This window comes from Tinamus guttatus, unplaced genomic scaffold (assembly GCF_059628265.1).
Source record: "Tinamus guttatus ecotype Peru unplaced genomic scaffold, ASM5962826v1 Tinamus_guttatus_pri_ptg000563l, whole genome shotgun sequence".
Taxonomy (NCBI): Eukaryota; Metazoa; Chordata; class Aves; order Tinamiformes; family Tinamidae; genus Tinamus; species Tinamus guttatus.
In genome coordinates this window covers 1,397,940-1,415,116 of record NW_028289097.1, presented here as the reverse complement: position 1 = coordinate 1,415,116, position 17,177 = coordinate 1,397,940, and the positions used below count along the sequence as shown (strand labels likewise).

The 17,177-nt window shown below is 49.0% G+C and overlaps 2 protein-coding genes across 2 annotated transcripts; both read right to left on the bottom strand.

Moving 5' to 3' along the window:
- Nucleotides 1-227: 227 nt before the first annotated feature.
- LOC104573317 (pepsin B) lies at nucleotides 228-3,616 on the bottom strand. Its single transcript, XM_010220503.2, has 9 exons — nucleotides 3,561-3,616; nucleotides 3,108-3,261; nucleotides 2,837-2,954; nucleotides 2,084-2,202; nucleotides 1,565-1,764; nucleotides 1,279-1,401; nucleotides 930-1,074; nucleotides 563-661; nucleotides 228-380 (listed from the first exon to the last, which is right to left on the bottom strand). Exons 1-9 carry the CDS (start codon nucleotides 3,614-3,616, stop codon nucleotides 228-230), a joined length of 1,167 nt encoding a protein of 388 aa, XP_010218805.2.
- A 3,271-nt stretch (nucleotides 3,617-6,887) lies between these two features.
- LOC104573319 (gastricsin) lies at nucleotides 6,888-11,179 on the bottom strand. The gene is made up of 10 exons (XM_088534491.1): nucleotides 11,070-11,179; nucleotides 9,803-9,956; nucleotides 9,161-9,278; nucleotides 8,874-8,992; nucleotides 8,335-8,534; nucleotides 7,976-8,095; nucleotides 7,555-7,702; nucleotides 7,390-7,419; nucleotides 7,166-7,264; nucleotides 6,888-7,040 (listed from the first exon to the last, which is right to left on the bottom strand). Exons 1-10 carry the CDS (start codon nucleotides 11,126-11,128, stop codon nucleotides 6,888-6,890), a joined length of 1,200 nt encoding a protein of 399 aa, XP_088390617.1. The 5' UTR covers nucleotides 11,129-11,179.
- Nucleotides 11,180-17,177: the final 5,998 nt, after the last annotated feature.

The following is a 17,177-nucleotide window of genomic DNA, read 5'->3' as shown; positions in this document are numbered from 1 at the left end:
CAGAGACACTACAGGACACTAGACTGTAGACAGAACACTACAGTTTATTGGCCATGTTAGAGGAGGAGAACCCTGGAGCCCCCAGAGAGACAAAGAGGCTGTGCAGACACATAAAGAGTGGGACAATTTCTGCATAGAACGGCCATAGGACTCCACGAATGCTCACTAAGGTACATATAGCTAGGAGGGTGACTAAATATCCTCTGTTGAGATGCTGCTCCAGTCCTCTACGCTGACGTGGCAAAGCCAACGCGGTTGTTGGCCATGTCAAAGACAGAATAATACTGCTTGAGGAAGATGTCACCCAGGATCCAGAGCGGCTGCCCGTTCTGGGATGGCAGGTAGGTGACCTCAACCCCAACTGTGCAGTATCCGTCGTCCTATAAAGGGGAAATAAAGGGAGTGAAGTGTCAGATCCCGAGGATACACTAAGCCCCTGCCGGCTGGATTGCCCTTAGGGGACATTGCTTGTATGTGGCAGGAGAACACCACTGTTTACTCAGAAACAGGTTTCTGGGACCTTATGGTCTTAGCAAGTTGCAGCTGCTTGGGTGATACGTACATCGGTGATGTAGGCAGAAGGGTAGAGCGGGAACTGAGCTCCGTTGATGATGAAGGTGAGGGTGGGCAGGTTCTGGATCTCACTGCAGTCAACTGCATACTGTGGAGAGAGGGTAAAGAGGAGATTACGGCTGTAACAGCACAGAGAACAACATTGAGTGGGAGCGGGGAGAGGTTAACTACAAATCCATTGCCTATATACTTTAGAAAGCCCAGGCAGTGCCACATCTCCATGTTCCTCCCTTTCAGCCTGCAGCCTTGTGTTTCTGAGATGCCACAAGAGTTTTGCAGGATCTATTCAGACCCAGGATATCTTGCAAGCCTCCCTCCTGCTCCTTGCATTTCTCCAAAGTGGCTCCACCACTTACACCGTAGCTGGTCTCCTGGGCACCCACAGCCTCAAGGAAGTCGTCCAGGTACTGCTGGGGCACAGTGAGCAGGAATGTGCCAGTGTCCACGATGGCCTGGCAGCCCTCGCTGCACCAGCCTGTCTCTGAATCTCCAATAGCAAATCTAGAAAGGGAAGCAGAAGGACATTAAAAGGACAAAAGTCCAGGAAGGTTCTGAAATTGAGTGCATAAACTGCTACTTTGTGCCTCGTTTGCTTCAATAGCTCCTGATTTATCTGGAGAAGAGCTCTGTTGGAGGAAATGCTCTTGTTCAGCCTCCAGCATGATGGGGCTGAGGTTGATGTGGGGTTGTATTAATGCAACTCACTCATCGATTGCGATCTGCCAGTACAGCTCCTGGGTCACCGGTGCCCACACAATTTCACCAGAGTACAGCTGGGTGTCAACTCCTCCAAGAATGAGCTCTCCCCCATAATCGTAGGTGGGCTGGCTGCAAAAACAGGGGGCAAGAACATCAGAGATCAGTCATTCGGTGCTATGGGTTAGTAAGGGACAAATTCATATAGAACTTGCATGGAGGCAGTCAGAGGGAGACTGGCACGCGTGGGGTGCACTGAGAGCCTAGCAGGCAGGCAGGCATGCACAGGCTTTACCGAGAGAAGTAGAAGCTGAAGATGGGCTCGGTGAGCTGGTCCTGCTGCAGCATGCCCTGCAGAGCGGTGGGTGTCCCTCCCACCGCCAGCGAAGGGTAGGCCATGCCCAGGATCCCATCAAAATTGGCGTAGTAGAAAGGCTCCGTTGGCTCATCCTCGCTGAGACCGAACTCCTGGTTTGTGACGCTAATGCTCTGGATCTAGTGGGAAAGGAGCTCCAGCTTCAGCCTGTGCTTTCACATAAAGCTGCAGCAATGATCAGGTGTGATGACCCATGCTCTAGAAGCACACTATTTTCCACAGATGGTGGGAAAACAGCTGGGTAGTTTGAGGTGCCATTGACCATCTTATATTGGTTTTACCCAACTCACGCCCTGATTTACCCAAGTCTTGTCTGCCCAACACATGAGATCAGCCCTTTGCCATCCTCCTCAAGCTCTTTCCCTCATGGTAATGATGCAGTTCTAAGGACATAGCTCCTGCAAAGACGCAGGAGCGTGCAGGGTACGGTGCACTTACTGTCAGAGTGTCGTAACCCAGCAGAACGGTGAGCGAGCCGCTCCCGTAGGAGAGCGTGTAGGTCTGCCCGTTGTCGGTGAAGGTGGAGGACTGGCTGGGGTTGAATCTCGCATGGTTTGCTGCGTGAGAGAAGACAGAGAGCTCCTGGATGTGTTTTCTTCCAACCACGCTGTGATTTACCCATCCATGCTGCACCAATAGCCTTGCCAGGAGAACGCTTCTAAAGTGACTTCACAGAGAGAGATCAAGTCCTGAATAACAGCACAGGGAGTCTGTCTGCCCTGCAGTTATTTCTAAGATGGAGCTTTTCATGCACTTTTATCTGTCTCTCAAGAAAGAGATTAGCTACCCAATATGAGCCAACACATCATGTTAAATCCCCACCGCTCTCCTGTGATCTGGAGTTATCATCAGTTGGGATCTGGTGTTGCTTCGACAAGAGCTCCCTGATCCATAACTTTGTTGGCCCCTCTGTCTAGCTATGAATTCTTAGAGGCCCTGTGATCGTCAAGCGAACGCCTGTAAAGGTTTAGACATCTTCATTAAACAATTGCAGAAGGCAAAACGAATCTTTCCCAAGAAAACACCAGGTGGGCACTAGTCAGTGCAGGGGAGCAGCTACCCCAAGCAGCGTGCAGGATAATTTGGGGCCTTGCACTGTGATTTTCCTTGTGCAATCAGAGCAGGTTGTGTCTCCTGGGGTGTTTTACGCAGAACAAGTGTCATCCCCTTTCAGCAGCCGGAGGTACTCACTGCAGGCTGCAGTCCGGCAGTACACGGATGGCACCCACAGGTTGGAGGAGCCGGTGTCGAAGAGCACCAAGAAGCTCTGCGCAGGGGTCCCAATGCTGATCTCCCCAAAGTAGGAGGACTGCAACAGAGAGAGGATATCTCTGATCCAGGAATCAGGAACAGGATCAGGCTTTTGCCTCCCAGTCCTGTGCTGGATCTCTGGGACAATGGAAAGAAAGAGGGAATGAGAGTGTGATGGGCATCCAGAGAGAGAAGAACCTGCAGTACTTACATCCAGATGGTTGGTCATTGGCTCGTACACAACAGAGTCCTCATTGAAGCGATATTTCATGACTGGGTCGCGTATAGTTTTTCTCATGCAGTCCTCCAGCACTCCTGCCTTCTTCATTTCCTCGCGTATAGATGGGAGTTTCTTCAGCTTGATTCTGCACAGAGTAGAGAATCAGTAGAACACGTGGACCTTTCCACATTCTCTCCTTTTGGGCTGTCCTGAACCCTATCGTGAAGGGCTTCCCTCCAGCTGCTCTTTACTGCTCTGACTAAGCAAGGGACACAGACTAGGACTGTGCATAGCCACAATGATCCATGAAGATACATGGAGCAAAGGAGGAGAGACGTCAGCCTCAGCTGGAGCCCTGGGAAAGCTGTGCAGCACCATTACGAATGCAGCAGGTCTCTGTTATCTAAATTCTTCTCACAATTATTCTTGCTCCAGGAAACCCACCTCACCAACCCCTCGGCGAGCGGGAGGCACAGCAGGGCCAGGATGAGCCACTTCATGGTTCAGGGGTTGTCCTGTGCTCTGCACACACGTCTTGGAGGCTGCAGGACGCTGCTCTGAAGCCTCCTGCCCCACTCTGGGATTTTATACCTGGGAAGCAGTGACTCCGTCCTCTATCTGCTGACCTCCATTTTCCATTACCACAACCCATGTCCCCAGCCCTTTCTTTGTGTTTTGGTCCTCGAGGAGTTTGAGAAGGTAGTGTCCTTAACGGGGCATTAAGATGAGAATAGAGCAACTCAGGTCATTGATAGCAAAAACAAAGTGTTAACATCTGATAACAGGTAAATTCTAATCACAACAAAGAGAGGAGTTATCAAAATGTCAACATGCTGCAGCGTTATCTATTTTTCCAAAAACTGCTCTATCCTTCCCCAAACAAAGGAGTTCCTTGCTCCTTGAAAGCCATGGAAATGCGTGTTACTTTTGTCTTCTTTCCAGCTAACCAGGTATAAAGACTGAAGGCAGCTTAACGCACAGTGATAGCTTTGGAGATTGCTGATTGCCCCTGCGTGCTGATGGAGACTAAGGAAGGACCTAAAGTCCACTGAGAACTTCTGGCTGGGCACCAGCTCTCCAGGCAGGTGGGGACAAGTCAACATGATCCAGGATCAGACCGGGTAGAGGAGCAGAAGAGCAGCCCTTGCACTAAAGCCTTCCTTGGAGAAGCAGGTTGCCGCTGATCTTAAGGCAGAAACTCTGCTCTCTGCTTCATTCGTGTGTTATTTCTGCAATATTTCACATTGCAACACATCCTCCAGGACCTGCACAAGCTGAGCAGAGCCTGTCCTGCACGAGAGCCGATTCCCCTGCAATTCCTCCATCTGAGCAGCTTGATTTTCTCCATACAGGGGAAAAGCATCATCCACTGGTAGCCCAGTGCCACTGTCACTCTGCTCATCCAGCTTTGCACATATTTTATTCCTTGGGGAGCACTGGGGAGCGTGTGTGTCCTTTGCTGGGTATTGAGACTATAACAAGGCAATTATCTTGTTTGCTAGCAGGACTGATAGAAAGATCAACTTATTAAGATTGGATAAAAGTCAAATTTTGGCTGAAAGCAAAGAGCAGTTATCAAAACGTCAATATACCCAGTGTTATCTGCAGGTCCCCACAGGTACTGTGACTTGCCAAAAGACAAAGGAATAAGGTGCCCTCTACAGCACACAAAAACACATGTTGCTTTTGTTGCTTTTTGACCCCAGAATTAAATGGTATTTGTATGTTGAGCCATTTAGTTTAAGGGGGAATCAAGAATTTACAGTTTCTGATATCAAAAATTGTGCAGGCTTGACCAGAGCAGGATTCCAACAACTTATTCCTCCCCACAGCCAAGCTCCTTTAAGCAGCAGTCACCCAAGCTGATGTCTAATGCAGGACTTTTCCTCAGGGCCAAATTTCCCTTTCTTTACTTACAGCTCTTTTTATTTTTATTGTTTTTTTGCTGTGTCGGCTTGATGCTTTCGTCTTGCATGCCAACATGCTGCAGCCCAGGGAATCCCATCTCCTCTGCTCACCAGATGACATAGGATCCTCTGTACATCCCCTGACGAACTCCTCCACCTCTCCTGGGACACTGGAGCTGTGCAAAAAAGAGCGAATGAGATGAGTTGTAGCAGGTTTCCTTGACATGTTGAGGGCTTAAACCATTAACTTGCAACACAATCCAACAAATCCCATTAAACTAACAGACCAAAAAGCCATGGAAGAGGCAGATATTCTACAAAATCCTCATCTCGCCAGACCCACTACCTCTCATAGGGCATTTCAGAGGATTAGGGATGGAATGTAAAGGAATATGGGGTATTCAGCCTCCCTCATAACCCAAGGAGTTCTCCTGCCTCGAGACACCGTGACCAGCAGGATGGGGAGAAAACCTCCTAGATTGCAATTGCTCTTAACTCCTCCTGCTCTGCTCTAATCTCTGCTCCACTGTCTGCAAATCCATAGAGAAGTGACTGGTCCCAGCTCCAGGGCAACTCATTCCCCTGATCCTTGAGCCTTCGCCCAGGGAACAAGCTATGGCTATTTATCTCAACAAATAGTAGCATAAATTAAACATGCACATGGGACTGACATGAGATTCTCTGGTCCCTGGACAAAGTCCGTTGCTCTCACGAGCATCAATCCTTCCCATCAGCTCAAACCTTCTTTGAAAGCATCAAATCCCATCTTGCTCTTAACCCAATTTTCCATGCCCCCAAGCTCCTCTTGCAGGTGCTGGAGACGTGTGGGTGGAAAGGGGCATCAAGCTCATGAAAAGAAGAGTGAAGCTAGCTGGCAAGCGTGTCAAGCTCCAGCAGGTCGAGGGAGGTGATCCTGCCCCTCTACTCAGCCCTGCTGAGGCCACATCTGGAGTATTGTGTCCAGTTCTGGGCTCCACAGGACAAGAGGGATGTGGAGCTGCTGGAGAGAGTCCAGCACAGGGCTACAAGGATGATCAGGGGCCTGGAACATCTGCCCTATGAGGAGAGGCTGAGGGAGCTGGGCCTGTTCAGCTGGAGAAGAGAAGGCTGAGAGGGGACCTGAGCAGTGTCTAGAAGTACCTCAAGGGAGGCCGTGAGGAGGATGGGGCTGGCCTCTTTTCACTGGTGGCCACTGACAGAACTAGAGGAAATGGCCACAAACTGAAGCACCAAAAGTTCCACAGGAACTTAAGGAAAAATTTCTTGACAGTGAGGGTGCCAGAGCCCTGGAACAGGCTGCCCAGAGAGGTTGTGGAGTCTCCTTCTCTGGAGATCTTCAAAACCTGCTTGGACACAGCCCTGTGCCACGTGCTCTAGGTGACCCTGCGTGTGCAGGGAGTTGGACTAGATGATCTCGAGAGGTCCCTTCCAACCTTGAGCATTCTGTGATTCTATGATAATGTGAACACTTTCTATTTGTCTTTTAGCCAAATAACATCCTTGTGCTTAGCTTAACTTCAAGTTTGCTCCTGCTTAGGATAGGCTACCCATAGCAAGTCTGACTGTGACACCTGCTTTTACCCTCTGATTTTTTGAGCATGTTCTGGAGTGGAAACATGCTGAGATTTTTCTTGCTCTATTTTGTATAAAACAAACAAACAACAACAAAAAACACTTCATCTTATTTTTATGGTGCTTTTATTTCTTTGCAGTTGCTTTTGGAGAGAAACCCATACTTTGATCATAGAGATTTCACAGGAGAGAGGTTGCAAATTTTGTAGACATGGAAGAGAGAAAGAAACTGGAGGAGGCACAAGGAGCCTCAATGCTGGGTGTGAGGAAGCAGCGTGGGAGCCGGTCCTGCTTACACAGCAGTGGCAAAGCCCATTTTGTTGTTGCCCACGTCGTAGATGGAGTAGTAAGACCTCAGGAAGACATCCCCAAGAATCCACAGAGGCTGCCCGTTATCGGATGACACGTAGGTCTCCTCGATCCCAATGGTGCACGTGCCGCTGCTCTGTTGGGCAGAAGTAATGGTTAAAAAGCTCCCAAGCTTTGGCTCTCCCTTATCCAGAGAGCTTCCGTGCAAGGAGATAGCATGGAGAGAGGCACCCAGGAGCCACATGGGCCATGAGAACTTACCTCGAGAACGTAGGCAGAGGGGGTCAAGGGGAAGCTGGTGCCACCGATGACGAAGGAGAGGGTGGGCAGGCTGTCGATGTCGCTGCAGCTAACCACATACTAGGGAACGAGCAAGACACAACTAGTTTATATATGTGCGGTGGTAAAGACACGGCTCAGTGCTTCCCAGGACACCGGCAACAGGCTCCTGGGAGAAGCTGTAAGCCAAGAATAGAAATCCAGACATTCAAGTTTGATATATTCTGTTCTTTCCTCTACAAAGATTACATCAAAACCTGGAAGATTTCCTATACCCCTCCAACCTCAGTGCAGAATGGCATCTGCCAGCCACAGATGAAAGGCTCCTCTCTTTTTTCTATTTCTTCCTTTACCCATCCTGGCCTCCTTACCAGGCCGTCGTCGTCAGATTCAGCTCCAATGTACTCCATCAGCTCAGAAAAGATGTCCTGGGGAGCAGTGAGGAGGGAGGTTCCTGTATCGACGATCGCCTGGCAGCCGTCGCTGCACCAGCCGGTGGTCTCGCCGCTGATAGAGAAGCTACAGAAAGGGAGAACAAGCCAGAAGTGAAAGAGGGTCAGCTCTGCTGCAGAGCAGAGCACAGAGGCCTGGGGTTTGAGGGACACCTGAATATTCCCTCACATTTACACCGTAAAGAGGGGGGTTTCCATGGTTATACATAGAGCCATGAATAGACCCCAGAACCCAAACTGTCCAAAATAAGAAGTCATGATCCAGAGCAATCTTGTTCTAGCCACAGGTTTGAGAGTAGCTAAACTAGTACGGAGGAAACAGGAGAAAGACCTATTTTACCTGTCGATGGCAATCTGCCAGTACTCAGTCAGAGTGACGGGAGTCCAGGTGATGTCTCCCGTGTACAGGCTGGAGTCGACACCTCCCAGGACGAGCTCACCTCCGTCGGTGCCCTCCTGCCTGCAAGAGGGACCCACGAACAAAATACCTGGTTATTTGGGATGATGGACCCCCACCAACAGCAGCCTGCTGGAAGGGGGATGCAGAATGGTAAATGGAAGAGGGAATGAACAGGAGAGCAGGAAGGGAGTGCAAATTGCCAGGCTGTCCTGGAGTTCTGTGAGGTTTGCAGTAAAAGGGAAAAGTCTTGGGAAGCACAAGGGAAACAGGAGGAAAAGAGGGAAGAGCCGTGTCCTTACCCACTCAGGTAAAAGCTGAAGAGGGGCTCATCAAGCAGGTTCTCCTGCAGCAGGCCCTGCATGACGGTGGTGGCACCCCCAGCAGAAAGGGAAGGATAGGCCAGACCCAGGATGCCATCGAACTCAGAATACAAAAAGCTGGTGCCAGGCTCGGTCTCGCTCAGGCCAAACTCCTGGTTTGTGATGGAAACGTCCTGGATCTGGGGCACAAAAGAAGGAACACCTTAATGGGTGCAGCACAAAGCATCAATACCCAGGACAAACAGGAGGTGCATGGGGACAGCCAGGGCTTGTACCAGGAGCCCTGAGTTGACATAAGTGCCTTCCTGAGCAAGGAAGGGCTTTGCCACCCTCCTGACCATGCCCACAAGCCTTGCACCATGTATACAAAGCTCAAGCCTTTCCATTATAAGCAGAGCTCCCTCTTTTGCTCTGGTCTAGACACATTTGCACATCTAGAAGTTGTTTTTCCAGGTAGATGCGCAGCCCCTGGACTCACAGGTGCATTCCCCTTCATTCCCTGCTGCAGCATCACTTACCGTGACAGTGTCGTAGCCAAAAATCCCGGTGAGGCTGCCGCTTCCGTACTCAATGGCGAAGTACTGGTCCTGGGTGGAATACGTGGAGGACTCGCCGGGGTGGAACATGGCGTGAGCGACTGAATAGGAAACGCAAAACAAGAGAGCGTGAACCTGCAGCTCAGACAAAAGGAGGTTTCAGACTCATAACCTGGCAGGGAGACCCTAATCCGAGACCATCTTCAGTTTGAGAAATGGGGAAAATCAGAGCAGAATTTGCTATCACCCTCCCTCCCCAAAGTACTCACCGCAGGCCTCGCTCTTGCAGTACACGGAGGGCACCCACAGGTTGGAGGAGCCGGTGTCGAAGAGCACCAAGAAGTTCTGGGGAGGGGTCCCAATGCTGATCTCCCCAAAGTAGGACATCTAGAGAAGAAAGGACATGTTTTTCAATGCCACATCCCTCTTTTCAATCCCTCTTTGGCCAACAGCACCCCTAGGTGCACACACTACTTCTCAGCATCACCGCCAGCATCACAGGACGCGGGTTTCCAAAGGCAGTTCCTGGCTGCAGGGATTGCCACTTAATGCTCTTCTTTGCTAATTTAGACATTCTTACTCTGGGAGATTCAATTACAATCACAATGTGAGTTTAAGCAGCTGTGTTTGTGAACTGCTTGCAAGCACACTCCTTTTTTATGCAATGCCACACGGCTGCTTTCAGAGTATTTCCAAAACAGAGGATCCAGCATGCAGCTGAACAGCTCTCTTCCACACTAAAATAAATCTTCCTCTTTTCCTACGCAACTATAAGAATCACTTCTCAAATAAAACAGTCAGGCTCAAAGTTGGACTCGTAACTTCCCAAATTTCCTTTTCTATTGCCTCTCCATTCCTCCTCTCTACATTTACTTTTCCCCCCTTATCTTTGGCAGCCGCTGGATACTCACGTCCAGGTTGTTGGCCAGGGGCTCGTAGATAGTGGAAAATTTGTTGAAGAATTTGTAGGCAGGGTCATAGCGGCGGTGCTCCTTCAGGTACTTCTGCAGCACCCCCTTCTCCTTCATCACTTCCCTTATGGACTTGCCCTTCTTCAGAGGGATTCTGCACGCATGCAATTAGCAAAAAGTCATCAAAGCAGTGTGGGATCAAGTGGCGCTTCCTTTCCCATCAGACCCCCTAATTTTGACTCCTCCTATTCCTTTTTCCTCCTCTTTCCGTTCCTCCTCTGTGTGATTATGCTGCTGGATGCAGGTTTTCCAGGGTGGTGATTGCACTGGTGGGGGTGTCTCTAGGAGGAATATGGTCTAGTCTGGCCACTGGAAAAGCCCTGTGCTTTGAAACCCGATGCCTTCAGCTCATGCAAAATGAGTTTCATAGAATCATAGAATGCTTAGGGTTGGAAGGGACCTCTAGAGATCATCTAGTCCAACCCCCCTGCACACGCAGGGTCACCTAGAGCACGTGGCACAGGGCTGCGTCCAAGTGGGTTTGAAGATCTCCAGAGAAGGAGACTCCACAACCTCTCTGGGCAGCCTGTTCCAGTGCTCTGGTACCCTCACTGGGAAGAAATTCTTCCTTAAGTTCATATGGAACTTTTGGTGCTTCAGTTTGTGGCCATTACCTCTAGTCCTATCAGTGGCCACCACTGAAAAGAGACCAGCCCCATCCTCCTCACTGCCCCCCTTGAGGTACTTCTAGACACTGCTCAGGTCCCCTCTCAACCTTCTCTTCTCCAGCTGAACAGGCCCAGCTCCCTCAGCCTCTCCTCACAGCGCAGATGTTCCAGGCCCCTGATCATCCTTGTGGCCCTGCGCTGGACTCTCTCCAGCAGCTCCACATCCCTCTTGTCCTGTGGAGCCCAGAACTGGACACAATACTCCAGATGTGGCCTCAGCAGGGCTGAGTAGAGGGGCAGGATCCCCTCCCTCGACCTGCTGGAGACGCTCTTCTTAATGCAACCCACACGCTGCCATAACTGCTATTAGTATGACCTCTTTGGGATACAACAAGCAGAATCAGGGAAAGCCAAGAGTAAGGGAAAGACAGTGAGAAATTGCTCATCATTAATGTGAAAACCAAGACTATTTTCTAAAGCCTAAGTCATAAGCAGGGCAATACCTAAGACCCCCAAAACATATCTTACATTGCTGCTTTCTTAAATTCACCAGTATGTTAGGAACAACTAAAATGTCCTGGTGATTATTCCCAACTTACTTCACGAGTCCCTCAGAGAGGTGGAGGCAGACGAGGGCGAGGATCAGCCACTTCATCATGATCTTCTCTTTCAGGCAGCTCCTGAAGAGACCTCCCTGCGTGTTCCTGGATCCCACGCTGGTGCTGGGGCTCTGCGACTTCTCCTTATATCCCCCAAAATGGTCCTTATCTCCTTGCGTCACCATGCATTCACGTGCTTAAGTTTATCGATGCATTCACACATTTACACAAAGTATTTGCCCCATAGTGCTAAGGACTATCAAGAAAACCCCAGGTCAAATACAAATACAACTGTTGTTCCATTTCCCAGTTATTCCTTGAACAAAGAAGTTGATAAAAATGACTTGATAAGAGTAACCTCAATCCACAAGAGTGAAGTTCACTACCAGCCACCCCTTTTGATTTGATAGAGGTATCAAAGTCTTTTTCAAAAGACAAATGAAAGAAAAATTTAATTGTGTTTTCTCGAGATAGGATGGAAAAGATAACACAGGTTATCATCAGTTCTGTAATTTGTTTCCTTTCCATGCCACTTCCTACCTCTAACATTTTAGAAAGTTACCGAACGACTCCAAAAGAAAGAAAAACACAGTCATGCTCACTTAGGAAGACAGATAGCCCTATTAGTTGTTCTTAAATTTTCCTACTAAGGAAAAATTTTAGGAAGTATTTTGATAATGCTTTAGGAAGTATTTTAATACTTTAGGAAGTATTTTGATCCTGCCCCTCTACTCAGCCCTGGTGAGGCCACATCTGGAGTATTGTGTCCAGTTCTGGGCTCCACAGGACAAGAGGGATGTGGAGCTGCTGGAGAGAGTCCAGCGCAGGGCTACAAGGATGATCAGGGGCCTGGAACATCTGCCCTATGAGGAGAGGCTGAGGGAGCTGGGCCTGTTCAGCTGGAGAAGAGAAGGCTGAGAGGGGACCTGAGCAGTGTCTAGAAGTACCTCAAGGGAGGCAGTGAGGAAGATGGTGCTGGTCTCTCTTCAGTGGTGGCCAGCGACAGAACTAGAGGAAATGGCCACAAACTGAAGCACCAAAAGTTCCACAGAAACTTGAGGAAAAATTTCATGACATTGAGGGTGCCAGAGCACTGGAACAGGCTGCCCAGAGAGGTTGTGGAGTCTCCTTCTCTGGAGATCTTCCAAACCCGCTTGGACGCAGTCCTGTGCCACGTGCTCTAGGTGACCCTGCGTGTGCAGGTGACCTCTAGAAGTCCCTTCCAACCTTGAGCATTCTGTGATTCTATGATTCTATGAAAAGCCAAGGAACAAGGAACTGTCCTGCAGAGACAAACCATGGGTGCTGAGCCAGCACACAGGGAAGGATGCCTGTCTGTGTACACATGCCTGTTTCTTTTCCATTTATTTTTTAAGCCCACTGCATTATATATATTTTTTTCTTGTTTTCAAAATCAGACTGAATTGCATCGTTTCTTTTTTCCCTGTCCAAACTGTCAACATTATATTCTTTAGAATATCAATGCACCATCCTGGGCTGCAGATTTATCCCCATTGGCGGCAGCAGACGGTGCTGGAGCTGATGGAGGAGCAAGAAGGTTGCACAGAGCTGTCTACGCTCCGTCCTCTCCTCCCTTCCTGGCCTAGGGACCTCAGCAGTTTGGTTTAGGAACACGTCACACAGCAAGTATTCTGTTCTCTGCCTTATTATCAAAAAGGACAAATAAGATCTTTTCACTCAAATGTAATCTTATCATCAAGGATCCGAATAAACAGTAGATACCATTCACCCCCCTGACCAAAACAAGAGGGGAATGGAAAAGACACAACTGACCGCAGACCTTAGGTGACCAAGGTCCCTACGCAGACCTAAGGTGTTTTTTTATGGAACAGGTCTCACCTTCAAAGCCCGTAAGGGCACAGACGAGGTACCTGGCTGTGCCTGGCCACGATGGGAGATGCACTCATTACTGGGCACAGGCAAAAATAGCATATTCTAGTAAAGAAAGGGATGTGGAAAACAATGGAAAAAAGTGGGATTCGGGATGGGGCAGTACCCAGCACCCCTGTGCACTGCTTTCAGCATCACACTGATGAGCAGGAGCAACACAGCCCGACCCAGCACACTCATTTGTTGCATGTCTGAACTCACAAAGATCAAACTCGCTCCGATTTTCCATCCTGAATACTTGTACTTACCCATTCTGACAGTTTAAGGTGCTTAAATAACACTGGCAAGGTTTCCAGAAACAAAATGAGGGATAATTTTATCTAAACTGGGTTTCTAGATGTGTAATTTCCCAATCCCATTTTTAAGGTTATTTCACTCTTTTTTTTTTTTTTTTTGGATTTCCTTAATGCTAAAGGAAAATCTTCATTAAAGCATCTACAGAAATAGAGATGTGTAATTTCCTAGAACTCAAATTCAATAGTAGGTTTTGTCTCCTCCTTCTTGAAGACGCAAACTCCTGAAATAAAGACAACCTCGGCTTTGCTTTATAAACCATTCTAATACTGAGATTTACTGGCAAATATAAAAAATATGAGCACTGAAGGCTCAAATGGCAGAAGACAGGTGGAAAAGACCCAATCTTTTAAATTTAGAGGCTGTCATGTTTAACCTTTTTTTTTTTCCCCCCTCTTCATTTTTCAAATAAACAGGAAGGAACCCGATGCAACTTTGAATGGTTGGTCCTCGTGGATAGTATCCACAGGTTGGTCCTACTCTGGGCCACTTCACATGCTAAAAATCTGCAAAGGGGATGGCTGGAAACCGGAGAACCTGTCCCACAACTCAACCCGCACCCACGACTCCATCTGACCTCTCTGCTGGTGCCTGCTTGACTCGGAACAGCCTCTAAAATCCCATGAGCTAAAACAAACCCCTCTGCACGCACAAAATCAGTGATTATTTTGCTACTGTGGCCACACAGTTCCTCTGTGAGCATAACACAGGGAAGACCCTCGCTTTTCGGAGGAGGAGGAGGTGGTCGCTTGCAGTCTGTATTGCACCTGCTGTTGAGAGACAGCAGAAGAGATGCTCCGAGTAAAACCAGTATTAAAGCTTCGTTATCCCTGAGTTTTAATCCTTTTCAGCGTGTTTAATTCAGTGAGGACAGACAGAGGAGCGTGACCGTTGCTCCGGGTGGAATACGTACGGATGTAGACTGAGATGCATCGATTATTCCTCCAGAGCAGAGTGTCCTGCAAAGCCAGGGCTGCAGGCAGTCCGGCCTGGAACGCTCCAGGACAGCAATTCCAGGGCATTTCAGGGGTGCAGCAGCAGAACTCGCTGTGGGCTGGGTTTAGAGAGCGAGAACCAGGATCCAAATGCAGGATGCAGGACTCCCAGCCTAGTTACAGCGCAGCCTGGAACCAAGGAGTACGAGAAGGGCTATGGGATCCCAGCCAGCTCCTTGCAGCTTCCAATTTTGGATAAAAACTAAAACGCATTTTGAATTGTGACAATTTTCGTAACATACAGAAAATACACTGTCAGCAGATGATCATCATATTCCGTTTATTCTGTATACATTCATAGTGCACGTTTATGTAAGACATGAGCACTCCCGGGTAACATAGCTCTGCTACTGCTCTTTGCCTGTAAGGTTACACCCGGATGAAATATAAAGAGGGACTGAATGCGGATCCATAGAAACAACCCAAAGAAGCATTTACACAGCAAGATCAACCTCTACGGCCAGAGCCACCCTGTGTCCCTGGTGCCAGAGCCCTGAGGCACCCTTGTTCTTCTGCCACATCGGAAATGCTCAGGACCAAAGACACCAGGACAAGTTATAAGGAGAATCACACGGGAGGAGAGCTTGAGGTTACACAGATGCGTCTGGGCCTTCCAACCTTAAATCGCCTTCACTTATGAAGGAAAAGCAAATCAGATCCTTTCTGCAGCAGTAGCCTTTTCTACCCCGTGGCCTGTACGCGCCAACCTCAAAGCTTCCAGGGTTTCTCCCAACGTAGTTATTGCTGCTCCAGGAAAGGGCAGTCTAAACTTGCTCTGCTTTCTGCACACAGCATTTCAGGCCAAGCCTGGCTCGGCCACAGAACAAGCCCCTACAGAGCCCAGCTGCACGGCCCCGCAGGAGCTCTTAATTACCAACGCAGTCATTAACAACCCCTCGTTAACGCAGGGAAGACGGAGGGATGCGGCTTGCGGAGCCCGGACACCCCTCGGTCACGAAACCTCCAGCAAGGCCAGCACCGTCCTCCTCATTTTGCCGTGGGGAATTGGGATGGAGCCGGAGCAGGACAAGGGAACACAGGGCAGCTCCCAGCACACAGCGCGGGCGCGCTCAGGACGCCGGTCGGGGCCGTAGAGGTATTTAATTAATCATTTCTCACTGGAAATAGAGAGAGCAATGGCTGGCGCCAGGTTTGTTCTTCCTCCCAGTGAGCAGCATGGCTTATCAGGAAAATAACACTGAGCGCTCCCAGGAATGAGACAGTTTGAATCGAAATGCTTCTCAAGCTGCCACTGATTCCTTCTCACCGCGACCATTTCAGGTCTGGCCACCAGAGGAAGCTGTGGGACCGCAGAGCCCACCCTGGGCTTCCTATCCGGAGAAATCCCGGAACATTCCTGTTCCTGGCACCCCAGCGAATCCCGGACATTCCTGTTCCTGGCACCCCAGCGACTGCAGCCTCGGAGCGCAACCACAGCCCCCGGGAAACGGAGCATTAACTGGTCACTTCATGGGGATCTGGTTCTTCTCAAGTTATCCACAAAAACGGGAAAGGTGGAAAACCGCTGGCATGCGAACACGCTGTCCCCGAAAAGCCATAAGTGAGAAGTGGTTCCCTGCACGAGCTCTCCCATTAATTGGTTTACCATTAATCAAAGCAAACCCGATGCAAAGGGGCAGTTTACATGGACCCGCTCCACGTAAACACGAAGCACTTGATCCTTTTCCTCATTTTTTGGGGAGGAGGGAATTCGTATTTTGCATTTCAGCTCAGGCAGTGACATGGGAAAGGCAGAACATCAGGAGGCTCCCAGAGCACTGGCCCTTGCTGTCATGGCAGGGTCCCAGAGGGTGACACTTAAAGCTTGTAAACTCTTTATTTAACAGCTTCCTTAGAGATAAATACTTCTTTTATTCCCCTCAAATACTTAATTTCTTCTCTTACTTCCCTAAATGAAACCTAGATTTAAGGGGCATTTTTTCCTTTAAATAAAGTTATTTGGCATAAATATAAAAATATATTACTCAGCTTTCCTATCAGTTATAAGACACATAATGGCTAGGGTAGAGAAAAGAACAAAGACAAGCACAGGGCAAACACAAGGAAACGAAAAATCACCAAATTTTAGCACACAAAGGTGCACCTTGGTTTACACTGCATGAACAGCAAGCCAAGAAATGTGTGCTCTGCAGACTCAGGCATGGCATTAGTTACATGTTTTATACTTTTTGAAACTGTACAACACATGTCCTCGCTCCCAGAAAGGTCACATTCCGATATGACACTATAGCACTTAAAATCTGGAAATCAAGGATCTGGACCTCAGAATCAGGTTACAAGGGGAGGATCAGGTACTCTTCCATCCCCAGTGATCCCTGACTCTGTGATCTGTAAAACATTAGGGACAAAGTGGACATGGCAAAGCCTTTGTGCCAGGAGTGGGATGGCTCAGAGCACAGGATCTCTCGGCTCGTATTCCAGGCGGGAAGGTGAAGAGTATGGGCAGCAAAAAGGGGGGACTACAAACCCAGAGCACTTCTAAAAACATCTAATAATGGCAAAGTGTAATCCTGGCAATGGAACATCCTGCAAAGGGAGAGAAGCAGAGACCCTACACAGCAACTCACACGTAGGCCCGACAGCTCAGCTTGTACTCAGCCCTCGTGCAAGGCAGAAACCCACATCAAAGGCCACAGATTCATCCCAGAGCCAATTTAGCCCCTTCCAAGGCTGCAGTTGTAGGAAACGAACTGTGCATTCAGCCAAAACATCCATTTTGTGTGCATTCAGCCAGGCAACAACTTTGATATGGCTCCAAGCTTGGCTGCTTGGCAGCTCCGCTCACGCTTGCACGTCTCTCCGTGTCATTTCCCACCCACCTCGGACAGGGAGCCCCAGGTCACAAATTTGGGATTTGCAGCTGCTCTTTTCCCCCTTTGCAGGACGG

Excerpts from the sequence above, each read along its gene's own strand:
- LOC104573319 (XM_088534491.1), bottom strand. The coding sequence starts at position 11,128 with ATGATGAAGTGGCTGATCCTCGCCCTCGTCTGCCTCCACCTCTCTGAG. Across the intron at positions 8,096-8,334 it reads TTCAGCTTTTACCTGAGTGG|GCAGGAGGGCACCGACGGAG; the intron begins GTAAGGACACGG and ends TCCCTCTTGCAG. Across the intron at positions 7,420-7,554 it reads AATCTGACGACGACGGCCTG|AGGAAAGAACAGAATATATC; the intron begins GTAAGGAGGCCA and ends TAATCTTTGTAG.
- LOC104573317 (XM_010220503.2), bottom strand. The coding sequence starts at position 3,616 with ATGAAGTGGCTCATCCTGGCCCTGCTGTGCCTCCCGCTCGCCGAGGGG. Across the intron at positions 3,262-3,560 it reads CTCGCCGAGGGGTTGGTGAG|AATCAAGCTGAAGAAACTCC; the intron begins GTGGGTTTCCTG and ends TACTCTGTGCAG. Across the intron at positions 1,402-1,564 it reads TTCAGCTTCTACTTCTCTCG|CCAGCCCACCTACGATTATG; the intron begins GTAAAGCCTGTG and ends CTGTTTTTGCAG.